Source organism: Vanellus vanellus (assembly GCF_965231255.1).
Source record: "Vanellus vanellus genome assembly, chromosome: 12".
Lineage (NCBI taxonomy): Eukaryota > Metazoa > Chordata > Aves > Charadriiformes > Charadriidae > Vanellus > Vanellus vanellus.
This window is the reverse complement of record NC_138917.1, coordinates 1,950,768-1,972,958: the sequence shown is the minus strand read 5'-3', so window position 1 is coordinate 1,972,958 and position 22,191 is coordinate 1,950,768. Positions and strand designations below refer to the sequence as shown.

At 42.6% G+C, this 22,191-nt stretch overlaps 1 protein-coding gene across 1 annotated transcript in view; it reads left to right on the top strand.

Moving 5' to 3' along the window:
* Positions 1–1,429: 1,429 nt before the first annotated feature.
* Positions 1,430–22,191, top strand: part of BEAN1 (brain expressed associated with NEDD4 1) — a gene marked incomplete at both ends in the record, with an annotated part of 60,463 nt that continues 39,701 nt past the window's right edge. The window contains 3 exons of the mRNA XM_082489319.1: positions 1,430–1,460; positions 2,421–2,495; positions 14,141–14,275. Coding sequence (XP_082345445.1) covers positions 1,430–1,460; positions 2,421–2,495; positions 14,141–14,275 — 241 coding nt within the window. The remainder of the gene's footprint in view (positions 1,461–2,420; positions 2,496–14,140; positions 14,276–22,191) is intronic.

Genomic DNA, 22,191 nt, shown 5'->3' with positions numbered 1-22,191 from the left:
AGGGACTATAGTTATGGTGAAAGCCATAATGAAATGTACTTATGAATTTCCAGCAAACCAGCTGCCTTAGACTTGCCTACTGCTTGCCTGGGTTTAAAAAGAAAAAAGGTGATCAAAGACAGCAGAAAACTTTTTACAGGAAGACCAGACAGTTCACAAGCTTTACGTCCACCTCGATTATCATCACAACTCTGAACAGGTTGCCCAGAGAAGCTGTGGAACACAGAATCATGGAATGGTTTAGGTTGGAAGGGACACTAAAGCCCACCCAGTGCCACCCCCTGCCCTGGGCAGGGACACCTCCCCCCAGCCCAGGTTGGCCCAAACCCCATCCAACCTGGCCTTGAACACCCCCAGGGATGGGGCAGCCACAGCTTCTCGGGGCACCCTGCGCCAGGGGCTCACCACCCGCACAGGAAAGAATTTCTTCTCAATATCTAATCTCAATCTCCCCTCTTCCAGTTTGAAGCCCTTCCCCCTCGTCCTATCACTTGTAAAAAGTCCCTCCCCAGCTCTCCTGGAGCCCCTTTAGGCACTGGAAGGGGCTCTAAGGTGTCCCCGGAGCCTTCTCTTCTCCAGGCTGAACCCCCCCAACTCTCTCAGCCTGTCCTCATAGGAGAGATGCTCCAGTCCTCGGAACACCTTTGTTGCCCTCCTCTGGCCCCGCTCCAACATTCTATGCTGTGCTTTAGTACCCCCTGCAACCCTACTTCCTGTCTCTTGCACTACAGCATTTATCATTCCCAATGAGAAACGCTTCCAAGATCCCTGGTAACCAGCAGATCTGACTGTTGTAAAGTGGTTTTAGCTCTTACTCGGACTACATTCTCCTCCTGGCCCCCATCCAGCCGCAGCGCATTATCTCCCCGGCGCTGCTCCGATAATCCCGTCCATCCCCGCGGGTTTATTCCCAGGCAGTCCCCTCCTCCCTGCCTTCATCCCTCCATCCCTCCCGCGCAGCCCGAGTGCGGGGCCGCTCTCGCCTTCCCGGAGCCGTTATCCGCCTGCAGCTCCTTAACCCAGCACCAAATCCCCGCGGCGCCCCGAACGCGGCCCTCCCCTTCCCCGGGGCCCGCAGCGAGCGGGGAGGGCGCGGGGCCGGGGACGCTCCGGGCCCCGGGAGCCCAGCAGCGCCCCCCCCCCTCCATGTGCAGCCCCGATCACCCCGCGGCCGCCCCCCTCCCCGCGCCCCCGGGGGCCGCCACCCGCCCCCGCCGCGGCTGGAGGCCGGGCAGGGGAGGGGGAGCTCCGGCCGGCCCCCGCGGGGCGGAGGTCACCCGCCTCCCCCCGCCCTCCGCCCACGGCCGCCGGCTCCGTCCAGCCGCCGCTGCGGCCCCGCACGCAGGAGGAGGCGGCGGGACGCGTCTCCCGGCGGCGGCTGCGCCCGCCTCGCCGCCCGCCTGCCGCCGGGGAGCCGCGGCGGAGGCGCATGGAGAGAACGGCCGCCGCGGCGTGCTGGGGTAAGGCGGGCTGAGGCGGCGGGAGCCGCGCCGGGCACCCCCCGGTACACCCCCACCCCCCGGCGCGGGAGGCTGCGGGGCCCGGCGGGGCGGGGGGACACGGCCGGGGGGGGGGGGAGGCGCGGAAACTTTGCGCTACCCGGGAACCCCCTCCCGAAAGAGAACAGGCATCTCCCCCCTTCTCCTTCCCCTCCCCTCCCGGGCGGTGCCGGCGGCAAGCAGCGGGAAAAGCCGCCGCGGTGCGGGGGCTGGGCAGAGCCGGGAGCATCCCCGGGGCACCGGGATGCTTCGCCGGGGTGGACATCCAGCCAAACCCCGCCGAAGCCGCCATCGCACCCGCCGCCCGGCAGCCGCTCCGGTCCGACACCCACCGGCCGGAGCGAACGAGCCCCGCTGTTAGGAAATCTAAACGTTTTGTGATTTAGGACGCGTTTGACTCGTGTGCGTTTCCGTTGCCCGCGAGTATAAATCTTTGAAGTGCAAGTTATGAATATTAAAGCTTAAATGCATAGGGGGAGTACCGGCTATCAAATTTTAGAATAAATTCATGCCAGCCCAGTTTGACACGCGCACGCCCGATGCCTTCAGGGTGCACTGAAACAAACCGGGAAGCAGTTACTTCGGTTTACAATGGTAGGTGCCCGTTTCACTGACTGCTGAATGACTTAACGACAATAATTAGCATATTTATATAACACATTGTTGTTTATACATGGGGGTTTCAATCTAAGAGGCATTAAAGTCATCTATCACTTCCAGGAGTGATTCCTGGAAGTATGGAGCAACGACTTGTTTGGTTTTTTCACCCCATTCATGCTCCATCTGTACCTAAAACTTGTCCTCCTGCCCCAGAGAGAGCGGGTGCACCGTAACACCACAATGTGTCTTCAACTGACAGCTGGCTGCAAAACAAAACCAAACTGCAATTAAGGACCTTTTTTTCCATTTTTCCCTCCTTAGTTCTTTTCTTCCATCTTCCTCTCATCTCTGGAAGTTCCATCCGTATTGGAATAGGCAGCAATTATTCCAATCTCTGTAAGTAGTCTTTTTTTTTTCCTCTTTTTTTTTTTTTTGTTTAAACTGCATTAATGGCATGCCTTGCAGTCATGTACAGCTGTAGGTATATTATATTTAAAGCCCTCTAGCAGATAAACATCAATCCATTAAAAAGCAAATAGCTTCCTGACTACAAAAACAACTGTGTTAACAGAAATGGACAAATGGACTTAACCTTGTGATCTCTGTACAGACAAAACTCATGGAAACGAGTGAGAGAATTATCTGAAATAGAGGGCCATAAAATTTAGTGTCAGCTACAAGTATTTCAATATTTTCTTAAAAAAAAAAAAAACTCCTTTTCAGCATTTTCTCCCACAACAACAAATTAGCACATAGCTGCTAAAACTGATTTACAAATTGAGCACACTGACATCAGTCAAAATTTATATAATTTTGGCACTCGCTCGTGAAACAAATGTGGCTAAAAATTACTTCCAGTCATTGCAATAAACAATTCCTGACATTTGACTTCCTTCTACTCTCCTTTTGTGACTGACTTTTGTAGTTATTACATTTAAGTTTTTTGAAAAGGAAATATAACATTATAGGAGCCAATTCTGCCCATGTCACAGGTCCGATTTTGGCAGAAAACCACACGCATGCGGGGAAGCAGAGTAGCATGTCCCATCTCGTAGATGAAAGAATGCATAATGATAAAAATATACGTATAACACTTAAAACAACCCAGATATCTCAGAGCAAGTGCAAGAAAAGCCACGCTGAAATTTTGTAACTAGGTTATGACTCCGGTAACAACTTTCAAGCTAAGATGCCCATCATGGGTGAGAAATTGTATTATTAAACCTAAATTTTAAAGGAAGAACAGGCAAAAAGTTATCTTATTTACTTTGGAACATAAAGGAACAACAAAGGCAGCCACTACCATTCACAGACTAGAAATATTATCAAGCTTAATGTCTGCTGCAACAACCTACCAACTTGGAGAAGTTATTCATAGCGTCACGACCAGCTCCTGCCAACACGAGGAGGCGCTTGTAGGATCTAACCCCGAGATAACTTTGGTAACCAGGAGCAGAGTAAAACTGAAGGTTTTAACCAGGATTTAACCCCGAGATAACTTTGGTAACCAGGAGCAGAGGTAAAACTGAAGACAGTCCGAAACCAAGTAAATGCAAAGTGTTGTCTTTCAGATTGCCTGGTAACCCCTTAAACTCCCAGAAAAAACATGTTAAAGTTGGGCTCAAAAGTAAGTGCAAAATTGGTAGCTGCTCATTAAAATGGTTCACCCTCTGGTTACTTCATAGACGACCAACTGGCATCACCAAAGTCTGAGAAAATACGTAATAACAGTACAAAAATGACAGGAAATTGTAAATGCTTCCGTTAGTATAGCTACATGTGGCAGTCTACTCACTTATCGGTTAATTGCCTGTAGACTTGGCAAAAAATACTTGTAACATGCTTATGTTGTTGCAGCTTAATATTGCAAAACTACTGTTTATGTTATTCTTCCTCAGAACTATTGGTTTTACATGACTGATGAAATGACATTTCATAGCACTTTATTGTGTATGTAGCCAGTATATGTTTCATTTGGGATTCCTATTAGAACTACATCATTTTTTATCCATTCTTCGCTTTCCTGTTCCTTGACCCTTACGCTGGGATTTTTCCCTGCCACTGCCCCTCCCAGAGAGACCACTTCTTCGTGGCAGGACAGCTTGGTATTGCATTAACTTTAGGTTCATGGAGTTTTGTAACAGAACTCTTGCAGCAAACGGTTCAGACTGGTCTGAGCATTGCCCTAATTTCCAAATGGGTGCCTACGTCTCTTCAAAATTCAGTGTTCTTCAGACAATATTTTTGTTTTACCTTGGCCTTATCCCAGTACAGTTCAGCCAGCCCCAACGTCCTGGCCTTCTACGCAAGAGCGATCATGTTTGATTACTGTAATGCTCAGACTGTGAAATGTTCTACTGACACTTAACAGATAATAACACAATACCAGGTGGGCATTAGCCAAAAAAAAAAAAACAAAACCACAACCAAAAAAAAAATCAAAACGCCAAACCAAAACTGTAGCTTGTATTACACTTTTATAGTATGGGAGGTGTCCCTGCCCAGGGCAGGGGGGTTGGAACGAGATGGTCTTTAAGGTCCCTTCCAACCCAAACCATTCCATGATTATCCCAGGCTGGTGCTATGTGCTACAGGAAGGAGATGACATAGTGGATTCTTCAGCTATAGAGAATTCACATGTGCCGGGTACAGACCTGTTCGCTCTCCCCACGCTGAATCTCCTAAGCAAGTGCAAAGGCCCAGGAGCAGCGCTGCAGCTCTTCTCGTACCGCGTCGGCTGTGCCTCAAGAGTACTGCTCTTGTACAGGACAAAGGGGTAAAGGCAGATAGGCGATGTCCAGGCTAGCTAATACCCGGGAACGGAGCTACGCGACTTCAGCCACGCAGTACCGAGGCTGGTTGACAGTTTCAGCATTTAGTGGAACTTTCTGATCAGAAATAAAATTTGCTATTAGCTTTGTTGCTTTAGATGTTTCTTTCAGAGAGAAACATTGGATTGTTTTTGCAAAGTGTTTTTAGCTTTTGGCCAGGTACGTTTGTTTGGCTTTTTTAAAGTAAAAAGTCAAAATTATCTCTAGAAAATACTGATGAAAATGAGTATATATCATTATTAATCAGCAGTCATGAACCTCAGTCGCTGTTTCTGATACTTAAATGAAGGGGGCCGAAAACCGTCAGAGAAGCAAAAAGGCAGACAAAAGGTGTCCCAGACTGCCTTCCCTCCCTGCATGCCGCTGCCTCCTCCACCTCCTCCCCTGCAGTTCCGAGATTCATCGCTGAAGAAACGGATTGTAAGCACAGGTGAAAACAAACCAATCCACTCATTTTTCAATCAATTATCCAGATTGCCAATACGTATCGGCTATTACAAAAAGATATTTATTGTACAACTATTAAGTGACTATGTAGTTATGTATTTAAATATTAGTAAATCTTTACGATAACTGTACTGAACTATGTCTCTGCTGTTACATCTAAGAGCAGAAGGAATGGCCAGAGATATGCAAAATGTTCATTTGGATGCACGAATCGGGAAAAACAAAACTATAAAATATGCAAGCAGCATTTTAAAATCCAGCATTAAGATTCCTGTGTTATAACCTTTATAGATCCTACAAACTCACTCTTACTAAGCAGAATTATCTCACAAAATCACGAAGGAACAAAAGCGTTTATCCCGTGGCTTTCCTCCTTCTGTGTGAAAACCCACCTAAGCCAGGCACAGGGCCGTACTGGCTACAAAGGGAAAGTGCAGAAAATGCTGACCTGAAGCCAGCAGGCCCTGGAGTGGCCACGCTGGATGCTGTCCCTCCGCATTCGGCTCGCGCGCAGCAGCAGCACAGCTGGCTGCCAGCTGTGCGGTCACTGGCTACAGCACTGCTAGCTCTGCTCCGAGACCCCAGGACGATGGTGGAAGGTTGAATAAACTTCTGCTCATAAACAAGGAGATCTTTCTGTACACAGCAAGAATAAAAGGCCCTTTCCGCTGCTGCAGACCAGGGAGACTGTAGCTCTTGTTCTTGATGGCAAATCCTGTATTTTTCCCAGAACAGTCTCCAAACTCAGCCCGTTTAGCGGGTGTCTTAGCACTTGAGGCCAGTGCTCAATGAACTTTACTTCACATTCACGTGCAGAGGCAGAGCCGGGGGCCTCAGTTCAAACAGGTGAAGAAAATGGGTGATTTTGGGTCTGTGCAGGTATCTTACAGTAGTTCTATTGGCTGCACCTGATTTGAGACATACAGAAAGACAAACGATTGCTTCAAGCCCGTGCGCGACAGCTTTGCTGTGAGATGGTATCCTGCAGAGAGTATGTTATGCGGGGAAATTGAAGAGACAGACTGACGGACCTGCACCCCACAGCAGTATGTTCCCTTGCACTTGTGGGATGCCTTGAGAAGCATCAGTGATCAAAGCCCCAACATTTACCACCCATTACTCTTCTCTAAAGGAGAATGCCGGAAACCATGTAGGTGTGTGATGCCGGGTGGGGAGGGAAACGCATGCTGTGGTTGCCCTTCTTCTCTAAGTGCACAACAAAATTTAATCCCCAGAATAATCTGCTCTTTATTTTCCTTCACTGATTTTTTTTTTTTACTCAAAGCGTGGATGTTTTCTGAAGGTACCAAATAGGCTCCTATCTCCCTTTCCGTAAAGGTGTACCCCATATCTCTCTACAGTTTTTCACATTGCACTGCAGGCTTTGATGACTCCAGCTGTGAAGGGAAGGATGCTCACACGCCTCCAGAACCACACCTCAGAATTCTTTGTTCTTCTTCCTTAATAAGTCATATCCTGCTCAATATCTTTCTGCCATCAATTTATTTTATGATGGCTTGAAACCATCCGTTACATCAAGAATGATTTTTTCACCTTTTCATTTATTAGACTGGAATCTGCACTAGGAAGGTAGCAATTTCTCTCCAAGCCTGACAATTTCTCATCCTCATTTATGAGGATGTAGCCTGACAACTCCAAATCGTTCATTTCCACTGTAACTGCTGACTTAATGCTTTAGTTTCAGCAGCTTCTCCCAACTCCTACCTCCCCTTCCTGACTTATTTTTTTTCCCAGTAGAGAGAGTAATAGATTAGAATTTGTTCCTATGCAACTACTACACAAAAATCCAGCTTAGAGTCCAACCCTGCTCCCTATCAAAGAAAGAGAAATGCGTCCTTAGTTTTTGAAGAGGATCTCATCAAACCAGTACAAGCAGCCATACCAAGAACCCTCTCAGGGAAGAGTAAGGGGGGTATGTTTTAGAGGCGCTGAGCGCTATTAACTCTTGCAGTCTGACATTTCATTATTATATAATGATTGTATTTGAGCTGTATGTTCAAGCACCTAAAAATGCAGTAGAAGCCCAGATGCCTTTATACCAAGCATCTTCCAAGGAGAGGTGGACAGCTAATTGATTATGAGCTTTTGTAAAGCCTACTTAGAGTCTCTATCCTCAGATGCTTTGAAAATTTGGCCTCAAATTCAGAGCTGGCAGAAGCAAGCAATTCAGCTGGCTTTCACAGCATTTATGCCAACAGTGATTTTAGCTCCAAGACTTAATACGTATCTTGCTAGAACTTCGTGAAATACCTCAGACTGTTTTTTAAAAATAATAACATTACATGACACGGAGACACCTACAGTCTTCAAGGGCCTGTGTGAAGGTAATCCACTGGAGGACGTTCCAGCCAAAGCCACTTGATCGCTGTCTATTCTTAATGCAAAAAAGGCTTCTATGACACTTTCTTTCTTTGACCTCTTTAATTCTAAGTTTCTTATCTTTTAATTGCTGTTTTTAGTTGCAAGCATGTTAATCCCTTTACTTCTATCATTAAAATGAGGATTTTCCTTTAAGCAATTGTTTTCTTTCTTCATTAGAAGCATTATAAAAAGAAATAGTGAAATACATTCAGGTTTTAAATTTTTTTACTGTTGAATCTCTCCTGTTTGCAAATAATCTTGTTTAGTTTCATGGTTTAAGAGAAGCAGCTCTGTAACCATCTGATCTTTGCAGGTTTTCATCATCCTAGCTTTATTTTGAATTAGCTGCAAAACTGGTACAGGATTACTGCTACTTAAAAGACCCAACTAAGCCTGAAGCTTTATCGCGCTAGGTCCTGCGCTAAATAACTGGCCTTGTCCTTCCAGATTGCCAGTGTCTAGATAACACAAAAGGTGGGAAGAGAAAAAGAGGTTGGCAGAAAAATTAATTGCTTGAGATTACATAGCAATTTAAGGAGAACGCAGGGCTCTGCTGGCTCCTGGATTGGTGTCTGTCCGTTACTTGGCACTGACTCTTGCTAACAAGATACTGCACTAGCTATTCGCTCTTGTAGTATCTTTTTGTCCATCTTTGTCCAATCCCGTATCTGTCTCTGTTCTTGGGGCTGAAGGAACAGACTTGCTGCAAGGCAATTTCTGGAACGGTTATTCTGCTTTTACTTTTTCATATGCTTATTTTCTGTAGCTGAACTAATTGTCCACAGACAACCTGTCGTCCATAAGGCTCAGTCAGACCTGACAGAAATTCTGAAGTTGCACTTAACCTCAACTTTCAGTTCCCACTTAGGACAGAAAAGTAACTACAGCTGGCCTGTAAAGTTTTTCTAGTTAGATCACAAATACAGGTGCATCTCCCTTCCACTGGGGAATGCAAGAGATACACAGAAATGACATATTTTACATCAGAAAGTTAAACACTTCAGTCCGTAGAACAGCTTTCTGAGTCACTCTAAATTATTTAATAGGCCGCTTCCAATTTTTAAACATTGAGAACAGGCCCCAACTTGCAGAATGGGTTAAATCAGGGATTTCTACAGCAAGAACTCAACATCTTAAAGAGATGAGCTTTACAAAATAGATCCCAGATCCTCTCGGGGAGGCAGTAATACAGTACCTGGCAGAAGACACCAACTGCGAGCGATTTAGTTCCAGTTGGAAGACTAGTTCTTACTGGGACAACCTCAGATTGAACTTTGCTTCTAAGCCACACTTAACCATCTTCTCTTATTAGCAGAGTTTAATATTTTGGGCTAAATGATCCCCACTTTATGATTATTTATAAGTCAAAGTACTGAGGTACGCAATGGCCATTTTCACTCTCCAAACGCACACAGTATGCAAGTCATTGGCCCCAACAACTGGCAAGAAGTGCAAGACTTTTTTAATAAAGCAGGTCATAGAAAGTCCAAAGCAGAAGAGAAGAGACCAGAGTTTTTAGAAATTTGTACACCATTTTTCCTTGTTGTCATCTTAATGTATTGCCCTGAAACTTGCCTCTATAGGCGCAGGGATGAGCACAAAATCAGAATACCACCAACAAAGATTTTGCATGTACACAGTCACTTTTAGAAAAGACTGTGCTTTTAGAACAGCACAATTCTAAACAGAAACAAGTGGAAACTTTACTTTTGCAACTTGATCCTATTAGCCATGTCTAAAAACCCAAGAGAAGTCTAAAACAAAAAAGAGGAAAAAAAGAGCTACGTTCAGAGCTACATTGCTGTGCTTCTAGATTAAAAAAATGTTTCTACTGAATGAAGCAGGCCATAAATTGGAAATTTTCCCAAAGTGGGAGGCATAAGATCATGCTTCAGGAGTTCTGGAACGTCTATAGACATAGAAATAAGAACTTTCTCCCAGATTTTCAAACGTAAAACTACAGTTCCCAAATACAGCCAAGGACAACACTGTAAAATGCAGGGCTAAATGTAGTATGAAGGTATCTTAGTAGTACAGAAATGACATCTCGTGTCTGTCCTCTGATTTAAGGTTATTATAAATTTCTTCAGTTGCCATCGGTGCAAAAATACTAAGGAATTGAGGGGCACAAGAAGTCACCAGAGAGAGAAGAATCTCTCTTCCTTATATTGTGTTTTGTGCAGGTTTCTCTGTCGTGCTCATCTAAATCATACAAGCACAGCTGAGCATTAAGCATCAAACTAACATGTGCCATGTGTTGTTTATTCTCTCATCCTCTCGCCAAGCCCAAGAGTTGTTAATTCATCTCTGTGTCACTGGAGGCTCCTTCTTCACCAGCACCATCTTCCTGCAGCTGGCGGAAAAGGTTTCAAGGCCCGGCTGCACGCACAGACCAGGACTATGATTTTTAGATAGTGCAAAGGGTTACCTTGCAGAGAATGGTTCCTGCTGGTGGATGATCAGGGCACTATCAGACTCAGCGGCTGATGTGAGAAGTGCGTACCCACTTCAGCAGATATATCATTCAATGGTCATTTGAATAAAAAAAAAAAATGCGGCATTACTAACATAGGAAAATACAAATTTGGATCATGTACAATAGCTGTAAACTCTTATGTGTATTTTAATGGTGCGGGTTACTTTTCAACTTGTGGATTGATTTTATGCATCACATTTATATAATATTGCACCTTAACCTAAATCAGATATGATCATTTTAATGTTCTTAAATTACTAATTTTCACTTCATCAATTCATTCAAATGCCTGCAGACTTAGAATACAACCCTGAAAACCATCAGCACCCCACTGCCCGGCACACTCCGGGTGGGAACAGGTGGGCTTAGAACTGGGAAGGGCTTCTCCAAAAGAGACTTTGTTAGCTCCGTCTCCTGTAGTAAAAATTGTCTTCGAATCAGTTTTACCTCAGGGTAAAACGATAAAAACAAAATCCTTTGTGCTAGCCTCTACTGAGATAGAAACATCATCTTGGGAAGTAATGTGTTTTCTCACAAATGAAACTGTCTCAGAAGAACTGTTGTTGCGTAGAACTTAAACACTGGTTTTTGCTCCATCAGTACTACATGGAACGCGATGCTGACCTCCGTCCCTGCCGGCTGCATGACTATAGGCCCGTGCCTCAGTTTCTTCCTCAAAAAGCATTTACATATTTGTAGTCTCCATGTTTTTTTCGGTTATTTTGCAGCTCCCCTTGAGAACAGACGGAAGATTGGTATCATCTGGATTCACAAAAGACGTAATTTGCTCTTGCTGCATCTGGGAAATGCAGTTTTATGGGATAGGTTTGCATGCCCTTTTTTTTAAAAACCATCATTGTCCCCCACTGCCTTTCAGTCCAAAAAAATTGGATCTGCCCACATAATTTCTTATAGCTTACAATCTTAATGGTTCTCCCTGAAGATAATAAAAATCATAGTGGTTTTCTAGCATTTTCATAAAGACCGTATCCCGAAGTGGCATACGCAGTTCAACAACAACTAGCAGAAACAGAAAGCACAGTATTACTTTCTGGATGAGAGGGAAGAGGCGTTTATCTTTAAGTGACCTTCAAAGTAGAGCCAGTAAAGTGGTGAAAAGTAGAACAGGAATTTTATGTTGCAGGAACTGTAGAAAACTTTCTCACATCCAAAAAAGTGGTGGAATAGTAGCCAGTGATAGAGGGGAATTGTGTTGAACTGGTAAAAACTGGAACAGTGAACAAGAAAGATAGGAAGGGGTGTAGACTGGAGCAAGTTCAAAAAGTTTAAAATAATTATGGCAACTTCAAACTAGATGACAAACTGAACAGACTTTATGGAAGATATAAATACGTGAGATGCATACCAGGACTAGCATTACTCTAATAAACTTGCTAATATATTATTTTTTCCTTTTGCATCACTTTCTTGCAGGTGAGTTCCTTTTCGATATTTGCGATGACTGTGTAACCAGTCTAAAATTAACAGAAGTTGTAGTTGTTGCCATCTACACAATGATTACGTTTGGTACTACTACTTTTGGTAGCAAATTAATTCTTGCTTAACTGCTAATTCCATAATATTTTAACTCTTAGGGGGAAAAAAAAAAAAAAAAGAAAAAGAGCAAACAAAACCCCCAAAACCCAGACAGGAATCCCCACAACTTTAATTGCTGGGATTCCTATGCCATTTTACCCTCAAATTGTCCAAGATGCCTGCCAGAAATACAATAGCCATTTGGGAAATGTACTGCAAGATGTTCTGAACATATAAACCAATCAGATCTGATTTTTGACCGCCAGACTGCAGAGCTGCCAGGTACAAGCACACAATCTAAGATTTACTATCACAGTATGTTGTCAATGCTGGTGATGTTTATAAATGCATTTGGGGGTACTGACATCTTCCAGTGCCGCAGCTGTGTGGAGAACTGGAAATCATGAACGATTACTCCAAACTGCATGATTTTGCAGCTACAAAGGATGACAAAAAGGGTCCAAATTAAAAATACTGGAGAGCAAACAAAATGGTGATGTAGCAGAACTGCCTGTCTTCTGTTGGGTACGGATTTGCGCATTAGCCCTCTGTGCCTTTACTTTCAAGAGCTAGTGGCTTTTAAGTTGGGCTTGAACTTTTATTTGCATGTATTTGGAATGTTTTAGATTGGTCACATAAAATAACATGAATGCAGCTCTCGTACTCTAATGAAACTTAAAGCTGATTTCCAAAGAGTCTGTCTGTGCAAAGATCTTCCTTGCCAAACTTAAAAACTTTTTATTCTGTCATTAATGAACTATTTTCTGTCTAGTTTACTTCTCTTTTTCACTATTGGAAGGCCCTACAAAACCATGCAACTAAAGGATGTCCGTGTATCCATTTGCGCATTCAGATACACTTGTCAGAAAATAGTTTCCTTTCATCTACCATCAAAACAAGACCACTTTCAATAGCACTGCTGGTGAAATGTGGAAAATAATAATAATAATACCGTCTTTGAATAACGTAGGAGGTTTTTTCCCCTCTTTTCCCAGATAATTTTCTGACCTCTTGATCTCTGTGAATGTGTTTGTTCCTTATAGTACACTAACAGATTTTTAACCTAACAAACTGGAATACACTTAGGTTAACAAGTTCTTTTTTCAATTATTTGCTCAGCGTGTTTTAGATGGTATGGCTGGTCACTGGCCTCCCATGGGATACTTTGTGTTGTGTAGTTAATGTGTCCAAAAAAAAAAATAAAAAAGACATACTCTTCCTTGCATAGAGATTCCCCAGCTCCTTTTTAAATTGTGTATCATGCAGTGGCTGTTTGAATGTTTGTGGACATGACACCAAACAGCTATTTCGAGTAGCCAGTGAAAGCTGAGCGCCTGCTGCTTGCTGGCACTGCTTTTGCAGCGACCACTCTCGGGCCCTCAGGCATACCCTCAGAACTTCTGGGTGATCCCGTTCCTACAGACAAGTGATGACACTCCCTCCAGCACTCCCATTTCTTGTGCAAATGTGTTTTGCATAGGTGAACATTAGCACGGCCTGAGACCCTGCTTTTCTGAATTTACAGGGCTTAGGCTGCTATCATTTCTCCTTTGAGAGCAGGAAATTCCTGTTCATGCATGTGCATACGCATAAAGATAAAAGCAACCACAGCTCACTATCAAAGGACAAGATGAAATTACTCTTTCCCCCCCCTCTAGGCAGAGATGATTCCGTTTTCTACTCAGCCCCCAAGAATCAACAGCAGTCCTCAAAGTGGCTTCAATCTTTCAACTGAGGAGCCAGTCAAAGATTCGGCTTCATGCAGAGCTGCAGACCCTGCCGTATAAGATTTAATGTCTCTGCAAACCAAACCTGAGTTTATGTCTCCATAAATTTACCCAAATGTTTATTAAGATTATTCAAAAAGTCCTTCCCCACTCTATCAGACTGAGTTCCTACCCTTAATTGTCAAACTGGAAAGGGATTGTGAAAGTTACACTTACAGCTAAGAAGCCCTTAATCCAGTCCTTCAGGTTTATGCAAAATAACAGCTCTCTTTTTTTTCCTCTCATTTGTCCGCTGTGTATGTTAAGCTGGGGCAAAGATGGGTGGTTTTCTTTTGGATGTTAAAGCATGTAGGTCAGTCAGAAGGCTGAGTGCCTCAGAGACACAGCGCCTTGTGATTTCTTTGGTATGCTTCACCTAGACCCCATCTGTCTGGAACACTATTTAAGTGATCAGCAACAACAGCATAGGAAATACTTGTTTGAGTGTGAGACCCTTTTCACATCTGACAAAGAGCAGAGAGCGTTTCCATCTGCCCGGGGCTTCCAAAAGCAGAAGATTGACTTTCAGTAGACATGTGGCTTTGTTGCTCAGGAAGGAGTTGCTTGTTCCACGAAGTCATCAATTGTTTCTCCTCCTTTCAGATGAACAGAGCATTCTGCCGTGTAAAAAAGAAGAACTACAGTGTGGTGACGGACTCTGCCTCTTAAACTGGCTGCGCTGTCACTATAAGAAGGACTGTGGCAGAGACTACATGTCCATCAAACTAACATGCTCAAGTGAGTTACCCTTCGCTTTCCTAAATCATGACACTGCATCCTACGAATGTGAATCCATTTGCTCCCCAAATCGGTGTTTGTAGCAATATACTGTATTAGCTTTGATCTGGTTTTGCTGTTGCAAGGATATGGATATTTAGAAGTTTGTTTATTTATTCATATGTCTAAATCATTTATACTGCGTGCTGATTTCAAGTAGAATAGTAGACAAGTAGCAGCAGCAGCGGGAATGGAAGATTTGGTTGAGCTCAAAACGCATTAAGCTAATGTATTGTGAAGGCTGCTGCTCTGAAATGCCCGGTGAGGGGGGAGAAGGAGGAAAAAAAAAGGCAGTCAGCATCGCCAGAAACAATGAGGCACTGGCAGCAATGCAGAGCAGCGAACGCTGGCCGGGCCCTCTGCAACTGGGAATGTTAATGGCAATAAACAAACCAACTGCAAGCTGATTAAAATAATACTTGGGCAGGGGAGAGGTAAGAATTACTGTCAAGTCAGAGATATCCAGTGTATTTAATGGAGTTGTAGTGTAACTTTTGTAAATAGTGCAGATAGTTTTAGTCATTTGTTTTAGAACCAGATTTGTTGCAAATAAGTTGAAAGATGAGTTGGAGGATTTCCGATGAACAAAAGTGTTGTAATCTCAGCGACTGCTGTTTACTAACAAACTGTGATGGAACCAGCTCAGCTTTCTCTGCTCCTATTTTTGCTTGTTATGCTTAATTGTTAATTTCAAGCTAGTTTTAACTCTGAAACCTTCCTTTAACATACCCAATTCGTAATTCGCAACATCTTAAAGGGCAAATTACTTTTAGAGCTCTATTCTACACGGTACAAATAGGACAGATCACATACTGCTGTCACTAATTACTTGCCAGAAATATTTGCAGACTTGGGGTTTTTAGTTAAGACAACATTGAACGCAGAAGAACATAGCCATAAGTTTGCAAAAAGACCAGGAGTTACAACAGGGAGAGCAGATTGACAGCTACTGGCAATACACTTCAGATGAAAGTAAACCAAAAAATGAGTTTCAGGGGTGAGCCTCCTACACTCCGTCCCCTACCGGGCACTCAGATGCACGGCGGCAAGAGAGAGCCCTCTCAGGTGCACAGTGCAGGCAGCAGGTCCTCAGCACCGCTGTTCAGTCTGCAGGTCCGCGCTCGTCACAACCCACTGCCTGACTTCACGGGGGAGTTCAGGCACTCTGTAGGATTGATCATAGTCCATTAAGAAGAGCAGGACTCAGGTCAGATCCACGGAACACAAAAGATTATAAGTTTATAATTCAGAATTCAGAAGGGCTACAGATAACATGCATGGGAGGACACACAGGACCTGAATTTAGGCAAGACCTTGGGTTCTTATGCTCTTAATTCCTATTCGAATCAGCAGAGATTACAGCTGGACGTGGTTTGGTTTTTTCTCTGAGAAAAAATATTGGGTGTGGTCATGGAAGATTTAATGGCAACACATCGGTTTTGATGATCTTGTATCTTGCCTGGATCACGTGAAAACCTTTCAGCAGCTTACGTTGCACATGATTATGCATTATTTTCTGCCCTTCTATAAAGATGTGCATAAAGGAAGTAGTGAGTGGCAACCAACTCTTTTTAGTATATATAAATAATTTCTTTTCTAAATGCAAAGCTGTCAATTCAATGCTAATAAGAAAAAACTACGACAATGACAGCTGACAAAATAGAGTCACAGTCACAGGTTTGCTCTGAACACATTACAGTAGTTAAGAGCGCCAAAACACAAAACCAACAGATCATTTGCAATGGTCACAGAAGCACACACAAATCAGAAATTGCTCAGAGGAGAAATTCAGTATTTTTCAATGGAAAGACTGATTAGCTGTTCGCAGATGAACCTGAGAGCAGAGCGTCATCCAGCAAGGCACCAACATCCGTCACTTCATGTATACTTCACAGACAGAAATGTCTCTGACGAGTGCCAAAGCACCTCTACCATGTGTTGGTTTTGCTGAATAACAGCGAGACCTGTTAGAAGATCAGCACCAACAGAAAATCTACACAGAACAACCACGCAATTAATCTGGTGTACCATTTCCTTCAGTCTCATACTGTCCAGAGACGCACCACTGGCTAGCAGTGAAGGACAGGGCAGTGACAGAGCTAGACGGAATTCAAAAGCTGACAGGTAGATTTCCATACGCAGTTAGCATTTGCATCGGGAAGTCATGTCTCAACTTGTGCCTAAATGAGCACATGAAAAAAGTACTTGTGTATAAAAAAAATCCCTTTGTGACTAATCTATAGGTAATATTATCTATTATGTATATAAGACTGTGTGTATATATATAAATATATATGATCTTTATTCTTTTTTTTTCTACATATATGCAAGACAGAGGCACTCCACTTGAATTATGTTGTTCTTATTTCTAATGTTCTGCTTTTGTAATACTAACATCTAAACGTTTAGTTCATAGGTTAGAAAATACTTTTGTTCTTTCATTCTCTTTCATCCTAATACATTTTAGAATTCCCTGGCAGGATCCCAGAACCTGTGATGCCCACTGAAGGCAACAGTCATTTAAAGTACTACACACTTGAGCCATTCAGCATGAATAAAAATATCAGGCTTTTACATATTAGTTACCATTATTCTTTCTTATCTTCAATTTGTTACATTTACTTCACAGTTAATTCCATCTCCATTCAGAAGTTTAATTTTCCTTTTATTTTGGCCAAGAAAAACTTCATCTACTTCTCATGAAATCCATACATAATAAAAAAACAGGTACCAAGAAGGAAGCGTAGTTCCCTTATGGCATGTTTTTGTGTTAACACAGTAATACTAGACATCTTTAAAGCTTGTCTCAATCGCATAACCTATCCATTCCTTACTTTGTGTGTCCTTGGACAATTTGTCATGCTGTTTAAGGAAACTGATTTAAAAATGCAAATAGATCTATCACATAAAAATGCCATTTTCTAATTTTGATGGTTTTGGAGACACAGGGATTGTTACTTTTTAATTGAAAAGGATTATATATATATAAAAATAGTAGAAATTTACTTTCATATGGTCATTTCAACAAGGTAAAAACCTTTCGATAACTGGCATTAAGTCATTTAAGCTTTTTAACAACAGGCAAGTGTAGTGTAATATAGAGCTACAGCTATCAAACTACCACTAGTAAAAAACATATGGCCATCATCTCCCCACATGTGTTTAGAGGCCACATCTGCACTCACACACACACACAAGTTCCCAGTGAAAACTTTGACCTGTTAAATTTCTCTTTCTTCAATGACAAAAGCTGATATAATATTTTCCGAGTCAAAAGGCTGGTAGTCAGCAGTGCATCGCTGGTGTGTGTATTTATGAATGCACATCAACCAGCGTGCAACAGAGCCTATTGCTACCTGTAGTTATGATGAATTAACTGGAAAGGAGAAGGAAAAAGACAGCTGTTTTCTGGGCTTTTTTTAAACCCAAACAAAAGCTATAGTCCAAATTTCTGCCATGCAATATGGTATTCCTTGACTAAAAATGCCTCAATGGATGCTAAGCAGATGTTTTGAAATGAGCTTCCACTGGGGTGGAAGTTTATAATTCTCATCATAAGTCATAATGTAAAACCAGTATACAAACAGGTTAAAATTTCCATTTTTATCATGTTACAAATGAATAATTTCAACATAAAAAAAATAACCAAATAAAGCTATATTCTACCTTTTGAGTTGTCTGTGAAAACAGCCCTTGTCAAAGTTATTCTTTGTTACAGAAACTGAAAATCATGACGTGCTGGAATTTAAATCCCTTTCTTTTGCTTTAAGTAAGTTGTTGCTGGAGTAGTGTTTTTATCATCAACGATTTTATGCTTACAGCCTGAAATTATGCAGAGGGCAGTGAAAAGCTTAAGCAGCACTTAGCATTAAATCTTATGAATATTTGAGAGGATCTTCCATGGTGTATGGTACTTCATCTGGCATTTGTGTCCTGCAGCTGTAGTTCAGCTCTTTTCTGCAGACCAAGTCTGTCAGTTAAAGATCGTGCCATCACAGTTGCTCACCTCCATCCACTAACTAGAAGGAGTCATCCTCATAAACCAGTTAATGGAGTGCTTACAATTAGCGCTCCCTAATCAGTGCTCAAGACACCACCAGCTAGGAAGGATAGATTTATATTTAAATAAGGGGGTTGAATCAGCGCCTCGGATTTTGCCAGCAGCTTATTAGGAATTTTTCTGTGAATCTCAAACATTACGGGGAGAGCAACCCCTGGCAAAAGGAGAAATATCATAGAGAAGATGGTGGTATCTTCACAAGTGTCTGTTTTGGTTGAAGCGTAACATGTTGAAAGCTTGACCCTGAGAAAGTTGGCTTGAGATTACTTGCCGAGCCTAAAAATGCCTGAGTCCCGGAGGTCCCCACGTTGTACTGTATAGAGAGTGAAGCGTCCATAAAAGCTGTTTGGTTCACAATCCCTACTTCTAAAGGAAGAACTGAACATACAAGCATATTGCACAGCACTCAACAGGACAGCAAATGAACCCTCTGAGTACTACTCACAAGACTGTTTTCCATGTAATTAGCAAAGCACTTTTGTGATAGGATCAATTAATTACATTTCCAAGCAGCTGGTGACACTGTCACATAGCATGCAGAGGTCTGTTTCTTAAATTCATTATATGGAATGTTTATCAAATTCCAAAAAGACTTTCAATGCCGATAACATGCTTTACTGTGTTATTTTGGTTCGCTCTTTGCATTTTTATTTTGTTCCGCTTCCTTCCCCCCACCTCTGGCTTTCTAGAAGCCCGAGATACCTTTTAGTAAGGCTGAAACAGCAGTAATAGTACTGTTTCTGTATGACAACTAGTGGTTACGCAGCACATATACCATAAAGAACGCACATTATCTTTTCGGAAGCACACTGAAAAATCTGTACAATAATTTTACTTTCAAACTTTTACTTTACATCAACATGCATCAAACTGGAAAATGAGAGCCTTTTCGGGTGCCTCTGAAAAGCACTACAGTTCACTCCCCAGTAAATACTGACAGTCAGGACTTAGGTACTCAGTTGTTTCTACTCACAGGCAAGTCTGTCATCAGCTTTTGAGTCGATGAGATTTTTGGTGGACTACAGCTATACAGGGATTCCTGGGGCAGCTGATCACACACAACTTCATTTGGCAAAGCTGGAATAAAACAGCAATTCAGTCTCAGCTGCCGATTAATGTAACAGAACAGTCACCCAGAAGAACCGGGATAAATACAGCCTCCCAAGTAAAAGGAAGAGACATCTTCTCTATTGCCCCAAGAGAATTATCCTGTCAATCTGAAAACCGATCAATCATTCCTAACAATGCTGCAGTTCTTAAAATGCATCACAGAAGCACGGTGTTTTTTTGCTCGGGCCTGGACTAGATCCTCTCTGATGGTACTTAGGTTTACACAGGCAGCTCTGGTGTGAGTATTCAGGCCTTTAACCACACACGCAACTTCAGAGTATAGAACCCAAAAGCATGGAAGGTTGTGCTTTGTGCAGGTTTAAAAACAAGAAGCTTTTCCATAGTATACCCATTAGAAGTTTATCTGTCCAACAGTTTTCTTCTTTGCTCTGAGAAAGCCTTTTTTCTTTAAACAGAGGAATCAACGGCCAAGCTCCTCAGTCTGTTATATGTGCTCACTATGGGTGTACATCCACGCCAGGGGATTTTGGATTTGTCAGTAGCCAAGGGGAATGCGTGAGATCTGCTACTTAAAACACTGGCAGCACATCAGCCACGGAAGCAGGCTAATGATAGAGTGAAAGGGAAATGACTTTCAAATCACCTCCTGCCCACTGCGTCATTAATGCCTAACCTAATATTCTGGATTCACATACTTAGGCATTGAGAGGCACTAAAATGAGAACCTTCTGTTCTAGTATTTATAAAATCAGATACAATAGTGCCTATAATGGGGGCTTCCCCTACCAGTGACCACTAACGTGGTCTCAGTACTCATTTACAATAAGAGATTGCTTTGTGTCAGCTATGCAGGTAAGCAGGATCTCAGAAATGGGAAGGGCAAAGGAAAAAGAGATGCTAAGAGAGTAGTTCAGAAATAAATACCTAGGAAAGTGGAAAAACAACACTGACAGCTCTTTCTCAACCATATTACACCAGTTGTACTATGGTGTAGCTCACTGAAATCTCTTGTGGCCCACCGCTGTAAGACAAGAATGAGGCCACGGTATTTTGAGGATATCCACCACTATTGTGGGCAGTCCAGTCACACTGGAATTCTTGACATTATTACTTGTCCAGTTATGAGCAAATGGCAGAGACGTTCAACGTTTCCTATTTGAGACAGTGAGAAAGATTCCAGAGGGCTTACACACAAACTGGTGGTTATAAAGGAAAGACAGGCGACAGTATTTTACACATCCTTTCAGACCTAGGCATGTTCGGGAAAAGCTTTGCAGCTAGCAACGGTAAAGGGGATTTTCAGGGAAGGGAAGGGAATCAGAAAAATCCTGAGTCCTCAAAACCAACATCCATAGTTATGTACTGACAGTAAGAGTGGACTTTCCAGTGAGGCTGTATTCCAGGAGATTACCATCATACGTTTAGGGTATTGCTACAAGATGGAAACTGTCCGTGCTATTGCTTCAAACCACAGCGTAGTTCTGGCAGGAAGAGCCTCAACAAGCGGTAGATTGAACAAGAAGAATGCGGGATAAGTTCTTTTGAGAGGAGGGAATCTTTGTTCTTTTTGTAGTACCTCACACATCCAGTTTCCTAACCGTGGCTTCTAGGCATTGTGGTAATGTAAGTAAAGAATAGCAGTACCAGTCGGTGTGTTGAGCCATAGCTCTGATATTCCTAGAAGGCCGTTTGTGGCATCACAGTAATCAACAACATCTTGAAAAGCTCTGTGTGTGCATTCACAGAGATGATTCTTACACAACCAACAGTACATGCTTAACAGGTGATGTGTGCATACACATATATAAACACAGCTCTGTAAAAGAGGTCCTTTAAACGTGGAAAGAAAAAATAAAACAGGAATAAGTTTCATATTGCAGGATTATAAATCCCCACAACTCAGTTAATTTTTACCATCCATAGTTATCTTGGCTTCCAGAGACAAAATAGTGACTTCCTTAGCTTACTCTGAAAGCTTAATTTTAGCCTTTAAGAAGCAAAACACTGACATAAAAGTATTTCATTTAAAGTGCAGCTACCATGAAATTCAGCCTAATGGGAAAGAACATGAACTATTTAAAGTGTATTTCAAGTATGAATATATTTGCCTATTCCTTCCTGTATCAGTCAACCAGAATCGCTGCATGAAAAAAAGGCATTCTTATATCTTTCTTCCTCTCTTTCTCCCCCTTTCTCTTTCCTGTGCTTGTTTCTTAACTTGACTGACGGTGATTTTTCGCTGTTAAATCCTCTTGAATCAGAACCACTGCTAAGTCCTAACAAAAGCACTGTACTGCGTGTACTCAAGGGAAGCTGCCCCGAGAGGCAACGCATGGATTTGTTCCAGTTGAGAAAACAAGCTAATATTTCCCTTGCCGTAAGAGGAAATCAAATGTATCATCTTTGTTCAAGGGTTAACCATACATTTCTCAGAAAATGCACTCAGCAAAGCAGCGTTGACCTGTAGCACTGAAGACGTACTTGCCTTCACCTACTCTTAGCCAGTCCTCCTGCCAACCATTTAGCATAGAGGCTTACACGCATACAAGATTTCAGCTAGCTTTTAGTGTCTCGAATTACCTATCTGCTTGCTTTTTTTAAGACTGTATTCTCTATCTAGAGACTTTCCTGAAGCCATGAGAAAGCAGGATTAAAGGCTAAAATTCTACTTCAGATTTAAACGTACATTCTGATGGGAACCAAAGAATTTGCCCCGCTGAAGCCAAAGACGGTCATAATTTGTGCA